General features: G+C 37.3%; 2 protein-coding genes across 3 annotated transcripts; one reads left to right on the forward strand and one right to left on the reverse strand.

Moving 5' to 3' along the window:
- Positions 1-1,101: 1,101 nt before the first annotated feature.
- On the forward strand, positions 1,102-4,921 carry LOC112272651 (histidinol-phosphate aminotransferase 1, chloroplastic). Its single transcript, XM_024500624.3, has 10 exons — positions 1,102-1,271; positions 1,471-1,685; positions 2,063-2,146; positions 2,352-2,506; positions 2,790-2,887; positions 3,068-3,176; positions 3,502-3,659; positions 3,964-4,106; positions 4,288-4,428; positions 4,750-4,921. Exons 1-10 carry the CDS (start codon positions 1,238-1,240, stop codon positions 4,882-4,884), a joined length of 1,272 nt encoding a protein of 423 aa, XP_024356392.1. The 5' UTR covers positions 1,102-1,237; the 3' UTR covers positions 4,885-4,921.
- A 1,635-nt stretch (positions 4,922-6,556) lies between these two features.
- On the reverse strand, positions 6,557-15,763 carry LOC112272650 (leucine-rich repeat receptor protein kinase HPCA1). 2 transcript variants are annotated; one of them, XM_024500622.3, is made up of 20 exons: positions 15,018-15,763; positions 14,211-14,337; positions 13,736-13,807; positions 13,390-13,464; positions 13,065-13,136; positions 12,497-12,664; positions 12,167-12,238; positions 11,832-11,903; positions 11,507-11,596; positions 11,131-11,199; positions 10,759-10,836; positions 10,508-10,579; positions 10,223-10,363; positions 9,523-10,061; positions 8,925-9,077; positions 8,678-8,811; positions 8,258-8,480; positions 7,615-7,853; positions 6,956-7,452; positions 6,557-6,791 (listed from the first exon to the last, which is right to left on the reverse strand). In XM_024500622.3, exons 1-20 carry the CDS (start codon positions 15,115-15,117, stop codon positions 6,707-6,709), a joined length of 3,078 nt encoding a protein of 1,025 aa, XP_024356390.1. In that variant the 5' UTR covers positions 15,118-15,763; the 3' UTR covers positions 6,557-6,706. The 2 variants fall into 2 exon arrangements, with proteins under 2 accessions (XP_024356390.1, XP_024356391.1); XM_024500623.3 differs by lacking the exon at positions 11,131-11,199.
- Positions 15,764-25,417: the final 9,654 nt, after the last annotated feature.

The raw sequence follows: 25,417 nt of genomic DNA on the forward strand, positions 1-25,417 counted from the left end.
ATGTTGATGATCTTAACCTAGTAGGCACTACATCTGCATGTGTTACAACTACTAACCTACTTATACATGAATTTGAGATGAAAATGCTAGGAAAAACAACTTTCTGCATTGGTCTTCAGATTATGCATCTAACAGATGGTAGCATTTTCTCAATTGGTTGAAAGTGTCAATTCAACCAATCTTGTGTTGAGTATCTTTAACGTAATGTTTCTACATAGGTAGGTTTTGAACATTTAGCCTATATTCAATCAATTAGGATTAAGAAATCAACGGATGTAGTTTTTTTTACTTTATATCAACGTTCAATTTTTAAGTTTTAAATTGAGGTTAGTTTTCAGAGTAAAAACTTAAAACTACATATATATTGTAAGAAACATGAATTTATAAAGCCAAAATAAATTTCAATTGAGATATCAATTGATCATGTAAATTTTTGAACTACAAGTTTTTATTTTTAAAAAAGTATTATAAAAAAATAATTTTAATAATACCATACGTATTTAAATGTGATAGAAACTCAACAACATTTATATGCTAAATTTAAAATAAGTATTATTCATTTGATTTTTTTAATAATATCTAATACCATTTACAATATATCAAAGATTCTCTAATTCATTGTCATCTTGATATCTTCTACAGTTTTACGTAAACCAAATATTTGTTCTAATTTTCATTTTTAGTTTAGTTTTTAGTTTTAGTTTTAGTTTTAGTTTTATTTATTTATTTATTTATTTTCAAATCAATGAAAAGAATACAATAAAATTGGATAGCTTCATAACTTTGGTTGAAATTTAACTTTTAATGTTAAACTAATTAACCAACATTTAGAGTCACCAAAACATCAACTTTAGATGCCTTGAAAATTTCTCCAAATAATAATTAAACAAAAATTGAACTATTACTTCATCAAAAAACTCAATTACTGATATTTGTATATTACTTGTGTACTATAGATTTACTAAAGACCTATTGTGGTATCAATTTTATCAAACCAAACTACTAAAAATTAAAATTTAGTGCACTCACTAAGCCATACTCTTGGACACCGTGCATCTTATGGACAAGTCCACTTCCCTCTGCAAGATACCAAAGACAAACTAAGCCAAGACAAAACGTGCTGCAAAACCCTAAACCCGACTCGAGGAGCGGCCTCGGCCTCGGCCTCGGCCATCCGCCCAGGCATTCGTCGAGCTCCAACGCAATCACCTCGATTCGGTTTCTCATCTCGCATTCTATGATTTGTCCATCACCTTTCAAGTTCCATTTCGGTGGGTTCCGCGATCACGCACCGGGTTTTCCATTGCAAGTCGAGTTGCTAGCTGACTGACGACTGTATTCTCGAGTGTAGATCTGTGTTTCGTGGTTGGATTTGTGAGTTTTGCCTTGTGCCCAAGAGATTCATTCCCAATTGAAGTAAGGTCTCTACTACTTATTTAGGTTTCAAAATATTGGGTGAATTTCTTGCAGAAGTGGCTCAGATGTCGCTGCGGGCTGCGAACTTGATAGCCGCAGGGGCAAATTCCTTGTCAGGAACACCACTGTCTTTTCGGTCGCCTTCGATGAGTAGGGTGTCTGCGTCCGCGGATGCACTCACAACAGTACCGCTGGCTACCAAGGGAGCCTCCTTTATCCGCAAGCACTTGCAGACTCTTGCACCCTATACTCCCATTGAGCCTTTTGAGGTATGTTCCTCTTGAAACGACTGCCGCAGTGTGAAGTCTGCTCTTGTGACTGTTGCTGTATCTCCCCTTCTCTACCCTAATCTTACTTGGCAAATGCCACTTTTGTAGTATGCTTTCATCGTAAGCTACGCTCACCACGTTGGTTCATTTAATTTTTATGTTCGACTGCACATTGAATTTAGGATGCTTTTCAAAATTACCCTGTGGTGATTGTACATTTTACTTTCTCCAAGAGCAATATGACTTGAGAGAGTAGATTATGGCCAGCCTCGATTCTACAGTAATGTATCATAGTTGGAGCCTTTACATTTGAGAACATGTGAGAAATCTTTAGATTGTATTCTAGCTTTGGAGTTATTTTCTTCAGTTATGTGCAGATATTGTCTGCGAGACTAGGCAGGCACCCGAAGGACATTGTTAAGTTGGATGCCAATGAGAATCCATATGGACCGCCCCCTGAGGTAGTTTTCTTATTTAAAAAAGCCTCAACGGGTGCTTCAACACTAAGGAGAGTAGAATACTGTTTTAGCATGTTTTTGAGAACTGTATAACATATCTTTCGCTACTCATGTTAACAATTGAGCTGTGTTCAGTGATGTCTAAATTGCCACCATATTTTCTTATTATTCATGAATGACGATGTCCTCAATACGTGGGCTTTGGCAGGTCTTGGAAGCGCTGGGCAGCATGGAGTTTCCAAACATTTATCCTGACCCAGAAAGTCGCAGGTTGAGGGCTGCACTAGCTGAGGATACAGGAATAGGAGCTGAACACATTCTGGTCGGTTGTGGTGCTGATGAGCTCATTGACCTTATTATGCGGTAATGTTCTAATTGGATCAGGTTCATGTAATGTACAGCCTGGTTTTGAGGAATCTAGTTGGACAGCAGTGTACTACATTTCACACGGACATTGCTATCTATCTATTATATATTTGCTTAGAGGTACCACTTTTAAACTGAATTTCATTTAAAAGGTTGCTGTAGTTTCTGGCAAGTAAATTCTCCGTGGTATCAGCTTTCATGACGGTTCTTGGTGTTTCTGAGATCTTTAGTTGTCTTTCTGAATTGAAGTGTCCTTGGCATGTGATTCGGTCTCAAACAGGTGTACATTAGATCCTGGTGACAAGATATTGGACTGTCCACCCACATTCACTATGTATGCATTTGACGCTGCAGTGAACGGAGCTTCTGTCATCAAAGGTGGCTTTTTTCCAAAAATTATTCTGTATATTTTGTTACATTCTCATGAATTTTGGTTCACTGCTATTATACTTATGTTCAAAGTTAATCCTTCGATTTTTTTGTTTCCTTTCTCTTACCAGGATGTCGCCGTCCTTTCCTCTATGACTGATGCCATCTCTTGTCTTGAGGATTTCGCAGTTCCTAGGTTGCCAGGGTTTGCGTTGGATGTACCTTCCATTGTTGACACCGTGCGACAACAGAATCCTAAGATAGTCTTTTTGACTTCGCCCAACAACCCTGATGGATGGTAATTTTCTTGGATATGTTCTGATAGACAAAAGGTGTCAAGGGAATGTCATTGCTATTTTGAATGTATTTGTTGCGGGGCAATGCGGAGTATTTGTAATTTTAACTTACACTCATTGAACTTTGCAGCCAGCACTTTGTGGAAATATGGTCAATCATTTTTAGTGTCACATCCTTCTGAGCACTAGCATCTATGTGACGTCAAATCCACCATAAAATTTAGTGTGTTGAAACATTCCCTTATCTCAGTGTGACATTAATATTAGATGTGCTTATGTTTCTCATGTCGATCGATCTAAACGTAATCAGTGTAATCGTTTGTGTAGTTTGGTGTCGGACGATGAGTTGAAGACTATATTGGATCTACCCGTCTTAGTAGTTCTGGATGAGGCTTATGTGGAGTTTGCTCGAGAACCCTCTCGCATTAACTGGGTGACGAATTATGAGAACCTGATTGTTTTGCGCACTTTCAGTAAACGTGCTGGTAAGAAACATTGCACATCTTATCCCCGTGTGTACTTTATCATCAGTGAAACCTGGAAATTGAATTTTGAGAATTGGTTGCTAAATATTCTTAATGGTAGCGTAGATGCATCACATTTTTGTTGGGTACTCTTTTGAGGAACTGTACTGTTCAAGCATCATGTTCTAGTTAACAACCGGTTTTTAAGTGCGTATAAAAATTGTTGCTATTTATTATGGGATTCGCTTCTCGTTCCATGTTGGATGATTTAAGAATTGATTTGCTCATTCTCCTTATAAATCAATAACTTGGCGGGATTGAGCAGGGTTAGCAGGTCTGCGGGTTGGCTACGGTGCATTTCCGTTATCTCTGATTGAGTACTTGTGGCGAGCCAAGCAGCCCTACAATGTCTCTGTTGCTGCTGAAGTGGCTGCATGTGCAGCTCTTACTAATCCAAAATACTTGGAGGTAATGGCGACTTAAAGTTAAACCTCATAATATTCAAATCTAGCAGTTTATTCTGATAGTGTCTAAGTCTGCTGCTATCGGCAATAAGTTTTGTACAGTTTACCACCTATTTAGAGATGTACCTAAAATTAATACCGGTTGCATTTTCTCTTGTCCTCAATAGCTCATGCTTGTATAACAGGATGTGAAGAACGCACTGGTGGAAGAAAGGGAGCGCATGTTTGTGAAGCTGAAAGAGTTTTCCTTTCTGGAGCCATATCCCAGTCATGCCAACTTCATTCTGTGTTCCGTAACGGGCAACAAAACTGCCAGGGAACTGAAGGTAAAACCTTTTTAAGCTCATCTTAATTAGTTAGTTGTCTTTCTTTTCCTGTCTTTTGCACATGTATCCTCTGTCGTACTAAATTTGTGATTAGAATCTCCTTATGGCTGTATCTGTTCTCGTAATATTTGTTGTGATTAAGTTATTGATGTGAATGTTAATTTAGATTTTGAACTTGGAAGTAATGCTTGCTACCTCAGCTGGAAGTGAGTGTAAAGCACGTAAGACATTGTAATAGTGGCCTAACCTTTGAACCTTCGTTTTGGTTGACGAGGTTTTCTATGTGTGCCTTGATTCATGTTTTTCTTTAATCATGTACAGGCTGCACTTGCTAAGGACGGAGTAATGGTTCGCCACTACGAGAAGGCCGAACTACAAAACTATATTCGCATTTCTGTTGGGAAGCCAGAACAGACTGACGCTGTGCTTGCCGCCCTGGCTAAATTGCAATGTTAACAAACTATTTATATAAAGTTCTCATGTTCGTTGGTTCTGTTGCATTGTTAGACTTGGTATGTACGACTCTTGAACATTCAATTCATCATTTGTGTCGGGTTGAAGTATGAGATATTTAGTAAGGCGGACTTGTGCACACTTGTGATTTGCTGTAATCTGCTCTTTTATCGTGAGTCCTGAGAAGTGTCAAGGAAAAATCTGCAAAATGATGTTGGATTAGTGTACTATGAATAACAATTGGGAATATTACGCCCGCTAATCACACGATTACTAATGTTCCGTTCATGTGGAGGAAAGACTTGTACATCGAGACTCGATACGTCAGAAATGGCTCCATGTCCGTAATGATCTGCCCAGTTTTTAAGTGCAAATTTTTACTGATTGCACACTGCATTTGCGTTACAGTTTACAAGGTCTTGAACTGCGGCAAGGCGTAGGGCATTGAACGTAACCACAAGAACTGTGTATGACAAAATCTGTTTCCAATCCACATCGGTTGAAACCGAATCCGCCTGAGGCCCATGGAACAGTGAACATCCCTCGGAAAAATATACAGGGTACGTCACGGAAGTTGCGTTGTGAGAGAGCCTTGGTTCTGCTGCGAGTAATGCTGCTCATCGACTGTTCATCTCGAAGTGGCACAGGACTGGAGCAGAGGTGCTCCTTATGCCATAAGAGTCTCTTTTTAGAAGAGAAAATTTGTGTCTCGTCTTCCATTAGCAGTCTTTCTGGTGATTGCATCTAGTATGGCAACGAGATCAACGGTGCTTCAGGAATCATCGTTTTCGAGTTGCAGTGGATTGTTGAGATACTTAGGCTGGATCTTGTGCTCGTTTTATCTGTTAAGAGATAGAGAGAGGGAGTTGAACATAGGGCTTAGAACGTGGAATGGGAAGCACCGTGAAGATGGCCTTCAACCTCGGATTCCGATGTGGGACTCCCAAGATATGAGCTCCCCAGAAGCTGATGCTTTCCTCACTTGACTTGTGTATTTCCAAGTATATTTCCAAGTTACCTCAGCGCCAATTGCAGTAACAGTTGCTGTAAGATTGAATCCCTTGTGTAAGGCAAATAGTTACAGCACTATATGTCTGCCAGTGATTAGCTGAGGGACCAATTCAGTCAAAGATCGCCAGCAATTCACAAGCACCTCCACAGGGTAGAACAGCTCAGCGTTCCATTTTTCTTCTTGCACTGTAAGTCGCCATTGAAGTAAGAAAGTGCGCTAGGAACTCCAGGCACCCAAAAGCTAATCATACGGATTTCTCGAGGGAAATCCCCTTCAGTTTGGTGTTCGATGGAGAGGATCGAGAACTTTATAATCTCATATTTACTCATCAGCTTCAGGACTCCTTTACACAAGAATGTGGAGGCTCACGTATAGCCATATCAGTCTGTAGCTTCCTGGACAGTTTTCAAGTTGAGTTCAAATTTGACAACCACCTAGATACATTGTAGGGGTGGTGGTCACGCTTTCAGGAGAAACTAAAAGAAGTCATACTGCGAGTATGGAATCCTTTTGGTCCTCAGCCACACTAGTCATAGCATAAACGGCACAAACTACCCTGACATGGGTGCCGCACGGATTATCATAAAACTCGGCAGAAACAGGACTTTCCACAGCTGCAAACAAGTCTCATCTCAATTAAGAGAAGCTATTAAGATACTCTAGTGCCAGAATTTGCGAAGAATTGGATTGGGTTTTGGCGTTTATGAGAATTATCGAGTCACATATGCAGGCAGAATCATAGTCTTTAGTGGCAGGTATCGGTGGGCAATCATTAGCTCCTGAAAATCTTAGCCCAAATATGGCCTTCTAGTACTACTGAGAATATTTTAAAGAGTTTACAAAATCAAAGAGTAGAAAGATAGTAAAACTGCTGACACCACGCAAGTTTGTAGCCTGCCTGCAACCCGGAAACGGACAGGAATTAAGCAGTGCTCTCGGAAAGGCATCACAACTGATTTTGTTGCACTTCTAAATCAGCCTCAAGTGTCTCAAGCTTGCATAGTAATAAGCCTTCAAATAATGAACAATTATCTAGGGCTAGGATTGAAGCGACCACTGTACTTGAACGAGGACGAGGATCGATGTGAGGATGCTGATGGCTGTAAACGTCGTTCAGAAGTAGGCCTGAAATCTTCCAATGCGGAACTGAAGATTTGCAATGGTACTCTAGGTTTCTTCGCCTTCGCCATCTGTGCAATAAAGGGGTCCTCACCACCAGATGACAAGAGGGATTTAGGTCCTATAAGAGCCTCCAGTTGCTTCACCACTTCGTACATGCTGGGTCTCTCAGTTGGAGTATCTTCCACACATTCTAGAGCTATCTTCAGAAACGTGTCCAGGTCGTGCACGGGAGTGCCAACAAGCACAAGGTCAAGCAGCTCGAAGACACCGGTTACCCCTGATTTGGCTATTATCTTCCTGAATTCTGTGACGATGTGGCCTTCTCGACTGACTGGAGGTCTGCCCGTAAAAATCTCAAGTAGAACCACTCCAAAGCTATAAACATCGCTCTTTGAGGACATAATATTTGTGGCGTAATACTCCGGATCGAGGTAACCCTGACATCGGTTGATCAACCGTGTGAAACCAATAAGTAGGAAGACAACAACAATGCACATATCTATTGCAAAGATAATCAACAACCATGTGTCTGGAACAGTTTTTAAGTTTCATTGCTAAAGATAGTTTTCCAATGAAACAGTAGAAGGTGATGAATTTACCATCGTGCCCCTGATCGTTTCATCACGTTTGTTGTCGTTCACACTGGAAACCATCACCGAAAGACCAAAATCAGCGACCTTAGCATTCATGCTCATGTCCAGCAGAATGTTGCACGATTTGACATCCCTGTGAATTATTGGTGGTTCTGCATTCTCATGCAAGTACGTTAAGCCTCTGGCTGCACCCAGTGCTATCAAGAGCCGCCTGTCCCAATCAAGAGGTTGGTTTGATTTCAATCCTGCAATTTCTTTTGGGAATCAGTGAACTACATAATTTTGAGAAGGAAAATACTGAGATGCTTCTGAAAGCCACCATTATAAAAAAAAATATGTATAACAAAATGCTCAGGCATATCCATAAAAAGATTACGTTCAAAACCTCGGGCTACGTAGCAAAAATCATGGAAACATAACTTGGTCAGAACAACTTCTGTTACCCATAATTTTTGAGCACAACCTCAGAATTTCTTTAGGCTGTTGACCACGGTTTTCCTTGTGATACAGAGATTCTCTCCAATTGTTTCAGTGGACTACTACCAAAATCTCAAGTAGCGTCTACGGCTTATAAAGTTACTGAATGAATCACGCCAAGAAACACACGGTTCTGAGTTGTAAAGCCCCATCTTGCAAGGTTCTCACTCACCACGAAGCCAATCTGTCAGAGAACCATTAGGCACGAACTCATACACAAGCATCTGCTCAGCCTTATCGTAGCAGAACCCCACAAGTCCAACTAGATTGTTGTGGTGAACCCGGGATAAGAGCTCTATCTCATTTTTGAATTCGTCGGCACCTTGTTTGGAACCTTCTTGTGCCCTTTTCACTGCGAGTATTACACCTGTTTCCGCCATAACACCCTTATATACCTGCTCAACCATAGGCACCACCATCAGTTACCACTATTGTTGTTAAAATAACTCCCATGTTCCAGTAAGACCTGGAACATGCGCTAGCGCGCACAGTTAAAACTTTACCAGGTCACTTACAGCATTAGACCAAATTTGACCAGGTCTAATACAAAATGATACGATTATACATTTTCCGGATAAAAATAATGGTTCACCTTGCCATACCCTCCAGCCCCGAGCATATTGTCATCGTCAAAATCATTTGTCATTCTCCTCATATCATTGAAAGTGAACCAGCGAGCTCCTTTCAGTTGAGGTGCATTGCCATCTTCAGCTTTTGCCCATGCACCTGCACACCGGCAAGCCCGCCATTCAAATCACCGTTCACCGCCGTGCGTAGCATCCGTACTGAAAAAGGATTACACATGCTCTTGCTAGGAAACTCCATGAATTTTTCTTTACCGAAAGGATTGTTCTTTCGTTCTTCCTCAAATCTGCGTTTTTGCCTTAATGCTACCGAAACAAGGAATCCGAGAAGTGCCAACAGCGCTCCAGCTCCAGTAGCAATGCCGATTATGGCCAACTTTGAGACACCAAACGTCACAGATCCCGCTTCTGTGTCACACCATGTCACTCGACATCATTAAGGCATTCACAGTGACAAGTCACAAAAGTTACACATGTTAGAGTGACGCGATCGAAGGCAATTCTTTGTTAAGCTCATGGATAATAATTTTACTAGAGTAGATAATTGAATGAAATTTGGAAAGTTCAAAATCAAGAGCGGAATGATTTTTTCGATATGGCTGTAATAAACCTCTTTGACCTCAACACTGTGTGCAGAAACCCATAGTACTTAGTTAGAGAGGGGTAACGATTTGATAACTGAATACGCGGCATACTTGGATAGTGAGACGGTCACCGACAGTTTCTACCAATTGGTTAAGGATACATATATGTTTATCAAAGCGCACGTTCTAGACATTACTTACAAGCCTAAAATAGGCAGTTGAGTTATACATTGTCCATACTACATATTGACTAGAATATCAGAAGGTACCTTGAGAAGGTTCAATATCGATGACAAACTCCGGCTTGAAAGGGCTAGTATACTCAACTTTTTGAGTCGTGAACCAACCCTTGATTAAATTATCGGTTCGCCGGTCCATAACTTCGGCTCCAACCGGTGCGAAAATATATAGTCTGACATGGACTTTAGAGTGATTTGCATGTTGGGCTTGATATACCCATAGCTGCTCACTGTCCAATTCCAATGGTGGTTTAATCTGAGATGTGAGGTTCCTTAGTGAATCATATGTTTGAGCCTTCAGCAAGTCCCACAAACTCGTATCATTAACAATTGAGGAGATTGGCGCTCGGATCTCAAGTGTTACAACAAGGGGGTAGCCACAATGGCAAGTGTACGGATTTAAGACGTGATTGGCGTTTCGACACAAGGAGGGGCAACTATTGTTAGTTGTAAGAGACGAGATCCATGTTAGAATCTCATTTGCCCCATTTGAGTTCGCCTCAGTTGAACATAAAGTGGGGCCTGCTCGCAAGAGTCCTTCACCAGAGCATATCGGATTATCCTCCAACCTGTAGAATGTCGCACTCATTTAATACGAGGACCTTTTGATGACTACTCGTAACCAGGATAAGCAGCGCACTGCCTGAATGAACAGATCCATACGCTGCACAAGATGCATTGTTTCTGGGAAAACACTGACCATTTTTACATTGATAAAGGATAAACTCACTGAATTTGTGGTAACTCAGCGTTCGGATTTTGTGGGTTGACAACTGAAATTCCGTTGTTTTGGAGAGAGACGTATTGCAACTTCTTTCCCAAGTTCACTGGGATCGTGAGGGACCCGTTCAGTCGATTATGTTGAAGGTACCTATTAAGCACGAAAGTAAATTATTGGATCATGGCTAATGAAATTGGCTCTGCACTTCCTGGAGTTCATTTGAAATTCAACAAGACAGAAATTAACTGTATAGGGATGACGACAAACCGCACAAAAATGAAAGTATTAACTCACAGGCCTTGAAGTGAGGGGTATGCCAAAATATCAGCAGGAAGAGGCCCAACCCAGCTGCAATTCTCGCATTTTCTGTGATCGATGAAATGTGCCCAAGTCAAGATAGAGGCTTGATCCACCACTTAGTTCCCAATCAGCCAAAAGTTGCAGAACTTTCAGGAACCTACACATGAATCACCTTGGCATACGAAAACTAATAATTAGGGCTCAAATCATATAATAGAATGATAGTTAAGGTAATGGTGTGTTACATAGTTTGAAGTTCTTCGGAAGACTCATTCAACCATTTGGGAAAAGGTTGTGGATCAAAAAGATTGTTGCTGAAATCACTGCCGCACATGAATTTTTAAATGTCAAGCCAAAAATCTCAACAATACCATCACTGAGTAGAAGTGTAATCAAGAAGTGGAGGAATGAGATTGAAATGCAAATCTGTTTCAGGGTAGCAAATTAGAATCTTGATTTGTTCCCAGAGCTATGCAGCATCTCACAATCTGACTGTAATGCAACACTAACAATAATCGGCAAATAAAATTCCATTAACTTGAGAAATTGGTTGTACTGCTAAGAACGAGATAAAACCTTTTTACAGTCCTTCTCATGCATATGTTAAGCTTTCTTACACGTATTCAAGTTGGTTGAGAGCATTCAAATTTGGCAGAGTTCCTGACAGCTGATTGTTGGAAACACGACTGAATACCAATACAAAATGAATTCAATTGTCTAAAACCATAACCGAATTAAAAATCTACCAGGGTCTCAAAAAAACATTTATATCTACCAAAGTTAACTTCAAGGTACGTTAGCATCTATTAACAAAATGACCTTTCTAGTCTCCAGGACTTATAACTGCCAACTTAAGTGAAAATTCTTGAGCTTGTAAAAGAGCAACGATCACATAATCATTATTAAGTATTCCTTTTTGCATGATTTGTCTGAAATGTGGATAAAAATAGTCAACACATCTGGTCAAGAAAATTGGTAACGAAGTAGACGTACATTTGATGTAGCCCAGCATATTTCCCAAATTTAATGATTTTACTTAGCGTAGAGGGAATTGGACCAGCTAGTTGATTGTAATGAAGACTTCTGTTACACAGAGAGATCACATTAAACTCTGAAGAAATGAAGCTCTTTCAATGTAAGCAAATTTTAGAGCTTTGAAGGTGGAGCACTAACTAAATAGCTGATTGGCAAAATTTGTATTCATTATGGACTAACGTCGGCAAATCATCAACAGCAGCAACAAAGCGCTTCACTAATTGACCAATTGCAGGTATCAAAGTGTAAATTTTACTTGTACACATTAAGGCAGGCCGCTTACAGGATCTGAAGACTGGAGAGATTTCCAAAGGATTCGGGTATGGGTCCAGTGAATGAATTCGCCTCCAGTAGCCTGAATTATATCTCACGGTATAAGAATTCAAATCTTCTGGTGCTTCTTAGCTTGAGACTAACCAGTTCGTGCGCTAAGCAACGAAGATCGTCTTCACTCATGGCAGTATGCAGCACATCATAAGACTAGCTCCTCTTGGTAGAAGATAACAGGTTGTCCGAAACCAGCGACAGAAATGTGAAGCATACGGTGTATCAAAAATATCTCGTAGGTAGATGCTTGGAGAGGATGGGACAATCAGCAGCCATGTCAGAATAACTTACATGTGCAAGCACTTCGCGGCGTTCCCAAGTTCAGGTGGAATGATGCCGGAAAATTGGTTGTCATTCAAATGACTGCAAATTTAATAACACCCAATAAAATGAAAATTTCATCAAATAAAATCAATAAATAGCCTAGGTGCTACTTTTCGTGGCTATCGTAGGGCAGCCTACACATGAAACTTTATTCGTTTCAAAATGATCCAAGATTCAACAAGGGAAACAGTTCAGGCATGAGCTCCAAAAAGTATAACTAAGTACAATTACGTGAAACAATCTTCAGCTCTTGTCGTAGTCTGGTAAAATTAGAGAATCAAGGTGGCAGTGAGTTACTAGTGTTCAATATCTGGCCAGGTATCAAGACCTAGAGAGTCTTTACTGCTTGTTGAGACAGGTAAAGACCCCTCCAACTTATTGTAGGCAACGTCGAACCACTTCAGCTTGGATAGTGCACCAAGAGCTGAAGGAAGTTCTCCACTGAATCCATTGTTGTTCAAAGCTCTGCAGAAGACAACCCACAGAGATTCAGTGCACAATGCCCAGAGCAAACACAGCTTTGCGGAAGTACAGTTCATGGTTTGTTTGGTGCTGCATGCGCACAGGTCAGCACTGGTTAACTCCTAACTACTTGGATGAGTTCTTTATAAACTTCTAATGTCGTAACTTTACTGATAGCACCTTAGTCTCCACATTAAGATATAGTGTGCAAGTGAATATCTGACAATCATAACTAGGATCCCGATGTTGCTAAATTTGACCTGGACAATAAACCACAAATCAAAAGACTGAAATGCACAATTGATTAAGAACACCAAACGATAGAAAGGCATCCTCCCACTATAATAGAAGAAAAGTATCAACTTCTGATTTGGACGTTTCGGAGGATCCATCTGCAACTTACAAGAAAGTCAATTTTTCCAACTTCCCCAGAGATTCAGGGATACGCCCTGAGAAACTGCACTTTTGCAAACTCCTGTAAGCGTAGGACATGATAGTCAGTACCGATCTCCGCATTAAGCCCAGCATAGTTGATAGGCGGAGCATATCCTTCCCTCATAATACACACGATTTGATGTAATGAACATAATATATTTTTGAACATGATAGTTTTAGGAGACAGGCAGTCTTTTCGTTTCGAAAGAATTCCGCAAAAGAGCCAGCTGAACAGATTCATCACTGGAACTTGAATATTGCATTTAACACGCTACTAGGAATCCAGGACTTACAGATAGAGTAAATTAGTCAAGGAACCCAGCTCAGAAGGTAACTGTCCTTTTAAATTCGTGTTGAACGAAAGATCCCTGCATTGAACAGCCACTCATCAAGATTTTATCACATTGCTTAAGAACATCTTAAACATGAACTTCAGAAACATGCTCAGTGAGTAAAGGGAAAGGATAACTCTTGGTTCTAACTGATCATAGCGGAGGTAACGAGAATATGAATAATCCAAAAGCAGAGAAAATCGTATCCTGCATGTATTATATCCCTGCATTCATTGCCTGTTTAAAAATCCGTTTCCAAATGTAGAAGATACTCAGAATATCACTAATCATAAATGGGGGAACTTACAGATTAACAAGAGCCGAAAGTGATCCTATTTCTGGAGGAATGGTTCCCGCAAGGTCTGCGCTTATCAAGTACCTATACATACGATGTAGAAAGAAACGGTCACAGGTGTTGAAAAGTAAAGTTTGTAAAGGCTGAAAGCAAGAACTCCAAACTAAACTACGACAGACCTGCTAGCAGATATCTACAGATGGCTACAGATGTTCTGCAGATGATATTGATGAATTTGAACCATCAAATGTGTTGCTGACGATGAAAGAGCGAGAAAAGGTCTTCACAACAAACAGCCGAGTTTGAAACACATATTTAACCCAAGTATCCATCCACTATTAGTGCGTCAACCACGACACCATGCAACCACATTTGTTGAATATTTTGCACTGTTATCTTTGCCAGAGGTGCACATCTAGTAAAATATGGCTGCTAGAAAACTTGTACGTTCGTTGGCGCATACCCGTGGTCAGTGTAATGTGCTTACAAGGATGTTACTCTGGTATTCTTGTCGTCGCAGAAGACACCCAACCATCCGTCGTAGCAAGGATCTAAACCGCTCCAGAGCGACAGGCCGCCACCCCATGCTTTCTTCAACTTGAGCAGAACTTTTACTGTTCACAAACAAGAATAATCCAAGAGAATCAAGCTACTAGGCTCAATTCCAACTTACTTGATGAAAAAGGAATAATGTAAACGTGTATTTTCTGCTCTCCTCAGAGGATTTGCGTAGCAGAATTGGAAATTAATCTTCTCCACTACATTTGAAGCAGGACCTTTCCCGAATCTAAAATCATATTCGAAGCAAATTTCAACATGAAATGCAGGTCGAGTCTAGTAAGAACTCTCTTCACATTTCTAATGGACGCTTCTTTCTTCACCCAGGGTCATCAAGTGTGAGCAGCTGGCTGCTGAGGTCGCTTCTCAAAGCTTAATTCAAGTGATCTTGAAAAGAGAATTTGAAAACCAAGAACAGACCGGATCACTCTTTTCCTACTACTGCGGTGACGAATGTGAGGGCCAGTGAAGGAGAAGTGAGCCGACTTGGAGTGTCTCGATCATCTCTTCCCATAACTATTTGAAATACATAATATAAGGCTCGTTCAAATGAAGAAATTAAGACAAGGGGTACTTCTCCAACACAAAATTTAAAACGTCAGTTCACGATTTGGTTGAGCCAAAACTTCAATTTGGGGTCGCTAGAATTAGTGAGGAAATATAAATCATGTGAAGTACACCTCAACTCTTTCTCAATCGAGCTTCAACACATGCTTTCTCCGCAGCAAAACATTACCATCGCCAGGATCGGTGACTGCAGCAGACAGTGTCCAACCCAAACACGCAACTACAAGCGCGACGCTGAGCCATGCCCTCATTGAACCCCCGCCGTACATTCCAGTTCCTCCTCTGCCTTTGCAAACTAGAACCCGTCAAAAGGATCTCCCAGCTCTAATCTCACCACCGCAGCGTCCCAACCCACCATCTGAGCTGTTACATTTCCAAATGGGCGCATCAGTAGCAACGACCAGAGTCCAATGTGGCCAACACATGACTCCTCAGCGCAACCCAGGATACTCCTCAGCTGCGTCCCAGCAACAGCAACAGGGTCTCCTCGCCCACGAAACCGTTTCCAGATGGACGCTCATCAACAAACACAACGCTTGGAAACTGTGCGCCCCAGTGCCAAACTGCCACTCCTTCAGCGCTGCTCAAACGAAGTGGAGACTACGGCCATCATCTGCTCCCTACAACAGTGCTGTACTCTCTATTGCAAGCTTCAGATTAGGATGGAATTATGGCCCCATTTAATGCTATCTGTGTTCCCCCCGCTCAGAAACTCCGCCAGCTTAAGTCCTTGTCGAAGCACGAGGAGCAACCGCAATCAGTGCAGCTGCACATCGGACATGGGTAACAGAAGATTGCATACTATTCCAGCGAAGTCTCCAGCTGCAGTGGAAGCAACGATGGTGTGGACCCTGGAGGAATCGAAACTCCAGCCGAGCCAGAAGCAGGAGCTCGAGTCATGGAGCAGGTTGCCTCCTTAATTCCCTTTTGGTGCCCCAGCCACGCCCCCGCTCTGCGACGAGCCTTCACCGGCGTCCCTTGTACTGGAGACGTGGCCATGTTTTCGGGACCCCGTTTTGGGATCTGGAATATGCTAGTTTTCTTCCTTTCATTATCTGTGGACAATGGAGAACAAGGGTACATGCGGGAGGCCATGCAAGCAGCCAAGCTGAGCACATGCTTTGGTTGACTTGAATGTTGGTTGTACCCACACTCCCTCACAGGAGTTATGATTACTAAGGTATAATATTTTTTTGAGAAAAGAAATATATTCAGAAATCTAAACAAAACATTGGCTTCTCTCTGTGAGGCTTACAAGAGTGAGGCATAGTGTCAAATTTCTAAGAATGACAAAAAAAAGTAGATGTGAACATGCCTTCACTGGGGAAAGTCCTAAATTTTTTTTTAAATATATAATAAAAAATAATCATATTCAATGTGCAAAGAAGTTAAATCTGGAACAATCTTTGACCAATAGAAGCATGCATTAAGGTTGGTTGCCATCTTGGTGACATAGACATCCACATGTCTTAGTTAGACTTAAATTTGAAAGGGCAGAGTACACATTATTTAAGGTAAGATATGAGCAATAGACCTGTGCTGACCATTATGCTGTTATGTTCCTGTGTCAGTGAATTTTAATGCATTTTGATGTGGATAAACACATTGGAAGTGGAATGGAAGCTTTGGTGATTCATGCTTTGGGAATTTTGACAGACTAGGGCTTCAACATGAAATAAATCTAATTTTTGTACTAGCTTAATGAGTTTTCTGACACCAATTTTATGGCAGTCCTCTTGCAAATCTCAACAAATATGGAGAAGATTAATGGAAATTAGTACCTAAAAAATTATTAACTTTTTATTCAAAGATACCAATTTTCTATAATAAATTTACTATTTTTAAAATCTTAGAAAGGTTGTAATAAAATGAAATTAATTTTATTATGTGTACACATACATTTATTTATTCATAATTGTGTTTTAAAATTCTCTTAGTCTATCAGCATAACATAAAGAAAAATTTCTTAAATACTATAAAAGTAAATGTACAAAATATTGATTTCTTTCTTTATTACTATAACACACTGCAAAAATGTTCAATTTAAATATATATATATATATATATATATATATATAATAATTAATAAATGAATTGTTCTAAACTTTTAAAAATCTTAGGTCTTTTAATACATGTAAAATAAATCTGGTAAGTAGATTCGACTATTTTAGACCTACTATTATAAAAACAATTATAACATAACCAAAGTAAGGCACATAGATGTCATTAATGGTAAGCTAAAAAATTGTAATACTACTTAAGGTGTTTATATTGTATTATCTTTATAATAGTGGTTTTAATAGCACTAAAATTATCAAAAGAAATCTAAAAAATAATATGTAAAATTTTAAAAATATTCATACAATAAAAACTAAAAAATGAGTAGCATACATCTTTTTAATTTTAAAGAAAAATATTATTTTTATAATTAAAAAAATTAATATTAAAAATTTACTAAACCATTATTAAAAATATATATATAATGATTATCTACTAGTAAATTATGAAACCTTAAATATGATTTCTTCATGTGAAACATGATTATGTTATTACATATATATATATATATATATATATGTTACTTAATAATACTATCATATATACTATTTAGATTAGAAAAAACTTCCAAAATTATTACATTTTTCTATAATTACAACTCTCTTAAAAACAAAATTAGCTTGTTACAAGTAGTTGGTATAACATATGAACTTTTATAGAAGCTTTACTCATTCCAAGAACTATTACATTAAGAAAAATACATCTCGGTAGTTTCTTTCAAAAGATTCTAAAATCTATAAATTTCTTTTAAAAAAAACACAAACTACTAGTTAACAAAATAAATTGGTGCATCAGAATAGAAGAATCTATAAAATCATATGAAAGAAGTGATGAAGATAAAGTGTATATAAAGCCTCTTTTGAAATGTTGTGGCAGAATAAAGAACACCAAAGAGAACTGCTGATGTTGTAGCTTGTGATAGTCGCTAACACAACCATGGTTATTAAAGCTAGAGTAGAGACTCACTTGCGTTTAGAGGAACAACCTCCCAATTGGGTTGTAGGAATGAACATGGTCTCGTAGTATTTCATCCACTAGGTCAAGACAATTACCTCCAGCCCCTGACCTACCCACTACTTGCTTGTTACAGCAATCTATTACTTTTGTAAATATTAAGACAATTCATCTTAAGTCAAGCAGCACAAAACTTTGGTCGGAGTGGCAAGAAAGAAACTTGTGACATGGGCGGTCTTGGATCCCACATTAGACATTGACGGTGGACTTCGCTACAATTTTTGGTTTTGGGAGAACTTTAGGAAACTTTGCCAAGATGTGGGTTTATTCAGCCGTCATCCTACGGGAGCTCCCTCTGGCATTCTCTACACCCTCTTTTGTACACTCAAAACTTTATTACTCAACCAAAACATCATTTGGGTGAGGTCCAATTAAAAACTGATATCAAATATTCATCTTTCCACTAGTCCCTCTCTAGAGGTTGATTGTCTGTGGCCGGCTCCACCCCAAGCCAGGCCAGGACGGGGAGTTTGTCTTTGTCTCTGGGTGGAATTTCGGAGGCACCCTTGTTATTTTCATGGTGTGGGCCGTGGGGAGCTTGTCCGAAAGCGCGAGTAGATGAAGTGGACGGTGTCACAGGAAATGGGACTCACACGCTGTGACCATAATTGATCCCGCATTGGTGCTGACAAGCAAGTCTATGTGGGGGTTGTGTCGCTTTTCTCACGTCCTCGCTCTGTACAACGTGCCCACCCACTTACGAGCCCTCCTTTCTTGTTTAGTACAAACCCGGCTCGGCGATAGCGATGAAAGAAGTGCACCCCTGTGCTTGTCATATGTTATTTTCTCTTGTGGGAAATTAGTGTTACTTCCTCTTTGACTCACACTGCTACTCAACCTTGTTTCCATCTCGGTCTTCGAAAGAGCCCCAGGCACAATCGTTACCCTCCTAGTGTCCTCGGGTCGCAGCCGTTCGCTGCTGCACTCATTGGCTAACAAAAGAATAGAGTTGCGGTTGTAACGTGTGTTGGTGCACTCTTACAACGGGCTGAAGGTATCTGAAAGAGCATGACCCAGGTCTCAGAAGAGAAGCTTGCCCCGCTTACCACTGGACAAGCCAGCAACACAGAGCAGAAGGGTTTGATGTGAAGCCCTCAATCAAGCAGTATTCCAATCTGGTTAAATCTGTGATTCAAGAGTTGCTGAAGATGCGAGTCGTATCAAAGCAGATATGCAATCATGTGGTGTCATGAAAGCACTGGTATATACACTATGCACAGTTCACATAAAAACTGAATGGGTTACCTTTCGTTTCAAGTGACTCACAAAGCCTATTACGAGTAAATTGATGGCGTATGGATCAAAGTGCAACTATGCGGTATAACAGTACTTCTCACAACATCAATTGAATATGTTGAAGCAATAAATCCTATCAAGATGTTGTCTAGTTAGTGGGATTCAGCTCCTACTGATAGTCGGATGATCAAAGATGTGTCTGGAAACTAACAATCATGTTGTTCGATGTGCACAGCATGACAAACTACCAAACTCACAATTGAAGAAAGCATTCTCGATGATTTCGTTAGTTTTGGCTTGGATGCTGATATTGCATGGCGTATAATGGAGTGGGTCATCACATATTAAGTACTGCAGCCTTGCTTGCAGTGCCTAACCCCAGAAAACTCATGCGCTCAAAAAACGCCGTGTGTGTATTCTTGCAACTTTGTGATAGATCCATGCATTAGTGGTCGATTCATTACTGGTTCAATTATCCTTGGGAAAGAGAGAAACCTGACGCACGAAGAGCAGAGAATAATTCAAGCCAATAGAGTCATTGAAAACTGCAGCAACTACAAGGCCAGGTGCCTCATCCATACCCTCCAAATAGTATCCTCCTATAAATTAACAACTTCATTGTTCCCATAGAAGAGAAACACTTCACGTTCCCTTAGACGAGCTATACAATTTATGACTCTAAGGTCGAAATGAATCATTTGAGTCCTTTTGTGAATATTAAAAAAATTATTAATATTTTAAAATATAAAAAATAAAATTATATATGCATATATATGCATACATACAAGTGCTCTTCTATTAATTGATATTATTTGTTGCAAGAAAAAGTATTAATGGTTATTGATCTTTAGAGTTGATTTGTTTAAGGCAAAATAGAAATCAATCTTACTAGGGCCATGTAATTTAAATTGTTTGTTTTTTCTTTGGTAGCTATATGGATTTGTTAGTTGCATGGCCTTGTCTCATCTAATTATGTATAAGAAGTTATTTCTATTAATTAATAAATATTAATAAATAAATTAATAATTAAAAATCAAAGATAATTAATTATATACCATAAATCAAAATTAATTTCTAAAATTTTAATTAATTATTAAAAAAATTTAAAATTTAAAGATTATTTATTAGAAGAGCAGTAAGTATATATATATATATATATATATACACAATAGTACCTTAATTAATTAATAACCTTAGTAGATGGAAATTTTATTACTTATATAGTTTTTATAACTTATATAAAATCATGTAATTTTACACTTTCTCATCCTCTTCTTCTTGCCAAAATAATTTCTTCTTTTGACTAAATTATCATCTTCTTTCCACCTCTTTACTACTTATATCTTTTGGCAATAGCCATTCTAATTTTTTTTTAATATACATACTACTTTATTGCTATTTTGTCACTTTTCTTTTGATACAGATTTTCTAGATTTATATATCTTCTTAAAGTTCATATCCTTGATAGATTGATAAGAGTACACTTACAATATTAGAGCTTTGTCGTGTCTTGATTAAGAGTGGATTATCTCTTTCTCTTAATAAGACATAAGCATATTAGAAGTTGTGGATTATCCTCTTCTAAACTAATATTGTTCTTAGTATCTTCTTTGTTCTTAAGTTCCGTCTTTTGCTTGTCTTGAGCAATATTAAATATTTTTTAAGTAATATTATGGCAAAGCTTATTGAAATGAAGAGTGCAATGACACAAATGTAAGAAAAATTAAAGAAGTTAATGCTTATGATATATCAACTCAATTTACCACCACAAAGAGCAACAAGAATGATAAGAAGTGAAGATATAAATATGATTGGAGCTCCTTTAATATTTGCACCCAATCATGTCCCTTCTCCTATAGTGGAACATCCTTCCGATACTAGAGAGTCAAGAGTTGATCTACTTGAGGAGTTTGATGGCACAATGATCTTCAAACATTGAATCAAACAATTGACTTTGATGTGAAGTGTGACAATTAACTTTTTGAATTTCAATATGAGAGTCAAACAAGTGGACGTCAATGTTATTATAATTCAATGGCAACACCAATGCCTCTTTAACACATACATTCAAAAATAGAGGATATATAAATTGATGCAATATGTTTTAAACTTCTTATTGAGCAAAAAAAGTCTTATTGTTGTTAGAAAGGTTCGTGCTTATATTATAGAGAACCTAAGCACACTGCTCAATATTATCCAAAGAACTAATATAATTATAAAATGAGGAGTATGAATGTCAAAGAAGACAATATATTAGAAAAAAAAGTTTGTTTAGCTACAATAGGGACCATGTAGTTGGAACCTTGTACAATATCTAATGAAAGTCCTTTTCTCTCCTTAGAATCCTTTTTTTCTTTTATATTAAATATCATTTTAGGATCTAAACATTCCAAAGCCTTTGTCTTATTAGATTCAAGAGCCTTAACGTGTTTTTTAAATGAAAATTTTGTTAAAAGACTTAACATATCTTTAGTAAGGAAAACTAAACCTATTCATGTAAAAATCATAGATGATCATTTGTAGTCTTGTAGATATGTCACTCACAAAATCCTTTCTATAGAAGTAATAACCAATGGTCATAATAGCTTTGTGGTGTTTAATATTATTAGATTTCCTTCTAATCCAATCATTTTAGATTTATTGTGGTTAAAAAAAATACAATCCTTGAATAGATTGGATTTCTTGTATTCTTGATTTTTTTTAAATTAAGAATATAGTTAATCAATTAAAAAAACATAAGTCTAATACAATTAAAGATGTATTTAAAGGTATAAGAGCTTTCTTACGTGCTGCAAAAGAAGGATCACTTTATGTCATTTATGCCACACCCATTTCTAATAGTGCAAAGACTTTAAGTGGCATTCTAAGCCAATATCAAGAATTTTAAGAAGTATTTGAGAAAGAAAAAATATAAATATTCTTTCAGAACATTATTCCTATGATTATTCAATTGACTTTCAAGAAAGAGCACAACTTTTATTTGGACCAATCTATAATTTATTACAAAATGACTTAGTTGAACTCAAAGAATATATTGAAAAAAATCTAGCCAAGAACTTCATATGCCATTCCAAATCTCTAGCACGAGTTTCAATTCTATTTGTGAAGAAAAAAGATAGATCACTGCGCATGTGTATTGATTATTGAGGATTCAATAAGATCACCATAAAAAACAGGAACCTACTACTTTTAATATCTAGACTTCTTAATCAATTGAATTAAATTAAGATCTATACAAAAATAGATCTATTAAGAGCATATAATCTCATATGCATTAAAAAAAGAGATGAATAAAAGTCTGTATTTTAAATAAGGTATGGACATTTTAAATATGATGTGATGCCTTTTGAACTTACAAATGCACCAAAAACTTTTCAACATCTTATAAATGATGTTTTTCTAGAGTTTTTGGATAAATTTATTGTTTATTACCTAGACGATTTCTTGATCTATTCTAAGAATATAAAAGAATATGAACTTCATATTTGTCATGTGTTACAAAAATTAAGAGATGTGAGAGTCTATGACAAGATAGAAAAGTGTGTATTTCACACTACTCAAGTTGACTTCTTAGGTTACATCATTTCAAATGATGGATTTATGATAGATTTTAAGAAAGTTCAAACTATTATGGATTAGAAGATCTCAAAAATGGTTCGAGATGTCCAATGTTTTTTGAGATTTGCTAACTACTATTGGATCTTCATTAAGAAATTCTCTTGAATTGAAGCTCCATTTACACATTTGACTTATAAAGACAAACTTCAATAAAATGAAGAAGTGGAAGTAGTATTTGAAGCTTTAAAAACAACCTTTGTTTCTGCACCAAACTTATATTGCATTGACTTCTTTAAGGCATTTATTGTAGAAATAGATGCATTGGACCTTGCTTTAGGTGTCGTATTATCACAAATGGGAATAGATGATAAACTTCACCTAGTAGCTTTTCATTCCATGAAATTTTCAGCAATCAAGATTAACTATGAGATCTATGATAAAGAGCTTCTTGCAATTGAGGATTCTTTTCAAGAAAAGCATCATCATCTAGAAGATGCTTGCAATTCACTCATTATGTATAGAGATCACAAGAACCTCAAGAATTTCATGTTAGCTTTTGTTTTGAACTATTGCCAGGCTAGTTGGCATATGTTCTTATTAAGATTTGAGTTCAATATTACTTATCAACTCAAAAAATAATAAGATTTATTTGATGCCATTTTTTGATATTCTTATCTTATACCTAAAGAAAGAGATGCAGTTTTTGATCAACAAAGGGTAATTTTATTGAAGCCAAAAAAATTTCATCTTTGAGCAATGAAATCAACATTGACTATTGATTCAACTTTTTTCAAACAAATTCAATCAAGTATGTCCTCTGATCTACTTGTTCATGATATCAAGAATACTTCGTCTAAGTCTCATGATACTTCTAAGTTTGAATTCAAAAACAACCTATTTTATTTTCAAGCATATCTATATGTGCTATAAGAAGAAGTTCATTTACGTATTCTTCAAGCTTGTCATGCTTTTTCAGCAGTAGGACATTTTCGATACAATAAGACTTTAGAGTTAATATCCAAAGATTTTTAGTAGATGCAAATATGAAAGGCTATAAAAGACTTTATTCAATCATATGACATTTATTCAAGGTCAAAAACTCCTCGTCATCGATCTTATGGACTTCTTCAGCGATTACCTATTCCAAAACAATCATTTTTTTTTTTTTTTTTTTTTTTTTTAATTTTTTATTTCTATGAATTTTATTATAGATCTTTTAGTCTCAATTTTTTGTGATTCTATTTTCGTAATAGTATATTGTTTTACCAAAATGGCACATTTTGTACCATGTACAAAATCTATTATAGGTGAAGAAACTACCAAGCTTTTCCTTGACAATCTTTATCAATATCATGGATTGCCGAAAGATATTATATTGGATAAGGGGACTCAATTTGTATCAAGATTTTGGAAAACTCTTTTTAAGATTCTAAAGGTGGATATAAACTTATCTTTGACCTTTCATCCTCAAATTGATGGACAAACAAAGTGTATAAATAAAGATTTGGAACAATTCTTAAGGTATAGTATGAATTATCAACAAAATGATTCGAGAACTCTCTTGCCATTAGCAAAGGTTGCTTGTAATAATATGATGCATTTTTCTATGCAACAAACACCTTTCTTTGCCAATTATGATTACCATCGACAAATTAATATTTTTGACTTTTTAAAAGTTGATAATCTTATGATTGAAGGTTTGGCAAATTATTTATTTGAGCTACATGCGAGACTGAAGGTACAATTAAAGAAAGCTTAAGAATGACAAAAGATCAATGTAGATGCCTATCAAAAAGAACAACCACAATTTAATGTAGGTGACAAGGTATAATTACTTTGTTGTAATATCAAGACTACTTGTCTTTGTGATAAGTTGGATTATCACAGTCTTGAATTTTTTCTTAATTATAGATAAATCAATCTAATTGCTTATTGATTACATCTATCAGAGTTAATGAAGACCTATCATGTCTTTCACATATCTCTTTTTGAACCATACAAGACTATGAATATATCCAAAAGAAGATAAGTCTCTCTTCTTTCTATAGAAGTGAGCAAAATCAAGAATTCAAAGTGGAAGAAGTTCTAGACTCAAGGCTGCGCCATAATAAATTAGAATATCTTATCCATTGGCGCAGATATGATATTAGTGAATGCACATGGGAGCCACTAAAGAATCTTGTAAATGTAGCAAAGATAGTGGAGGCTTTTCATGAACAACATCTATTAAAATTAAAATAAAAAATAGTAAATCTTTGTTATAAAAGTAACAAGGTATAGGAAAGATTGCATTCTACTTTCAATCCTTATTTGTGGTTTCTATGTATTTGTGACACTAAAAAATGGAGAACCATCAACTAGTAGATTCAACTCAAAAGCATTTGTTTTTTAACTTGTCAAATAAGACATTGCGATTGTCACAACCTTCAAGACAACACAATCAAGATGAAGATCCTCAAGAATGACTTGCATTTCCTCAAATAAATAGCAAGATACAATACATATGGTATCACGATCTTAGAAGGAACTATCGATGTTTGGTGATTTTATTAGAGGTAAGAACAATTCTTGATGGTATTTCAAATTTTTTATTTGAAAGAAGTTATGAAGGCCTCAACAATGATCAAAGAATTAGGTGGTCTTTTTGCCTTAATATGAGACACTATTGATGGTTGAGAGACCCTATCAACCATCTTCGAAGAA

Source organism: Physcomitrium patens, chromosome 19 (genome assembly GCF_059467195.1).
Source record: "Physcomitrium patens ecotype Gransden chromosome 19, ASM5946719v1, whole genome shotgun sequence".
NCBI classification, from domain to species: Eukaryota; Viridiplantae; Streptophyta; class Bryopsida; order Funariales; family Funariaceae; genus Physcomitrium; species Physcomitrium patens.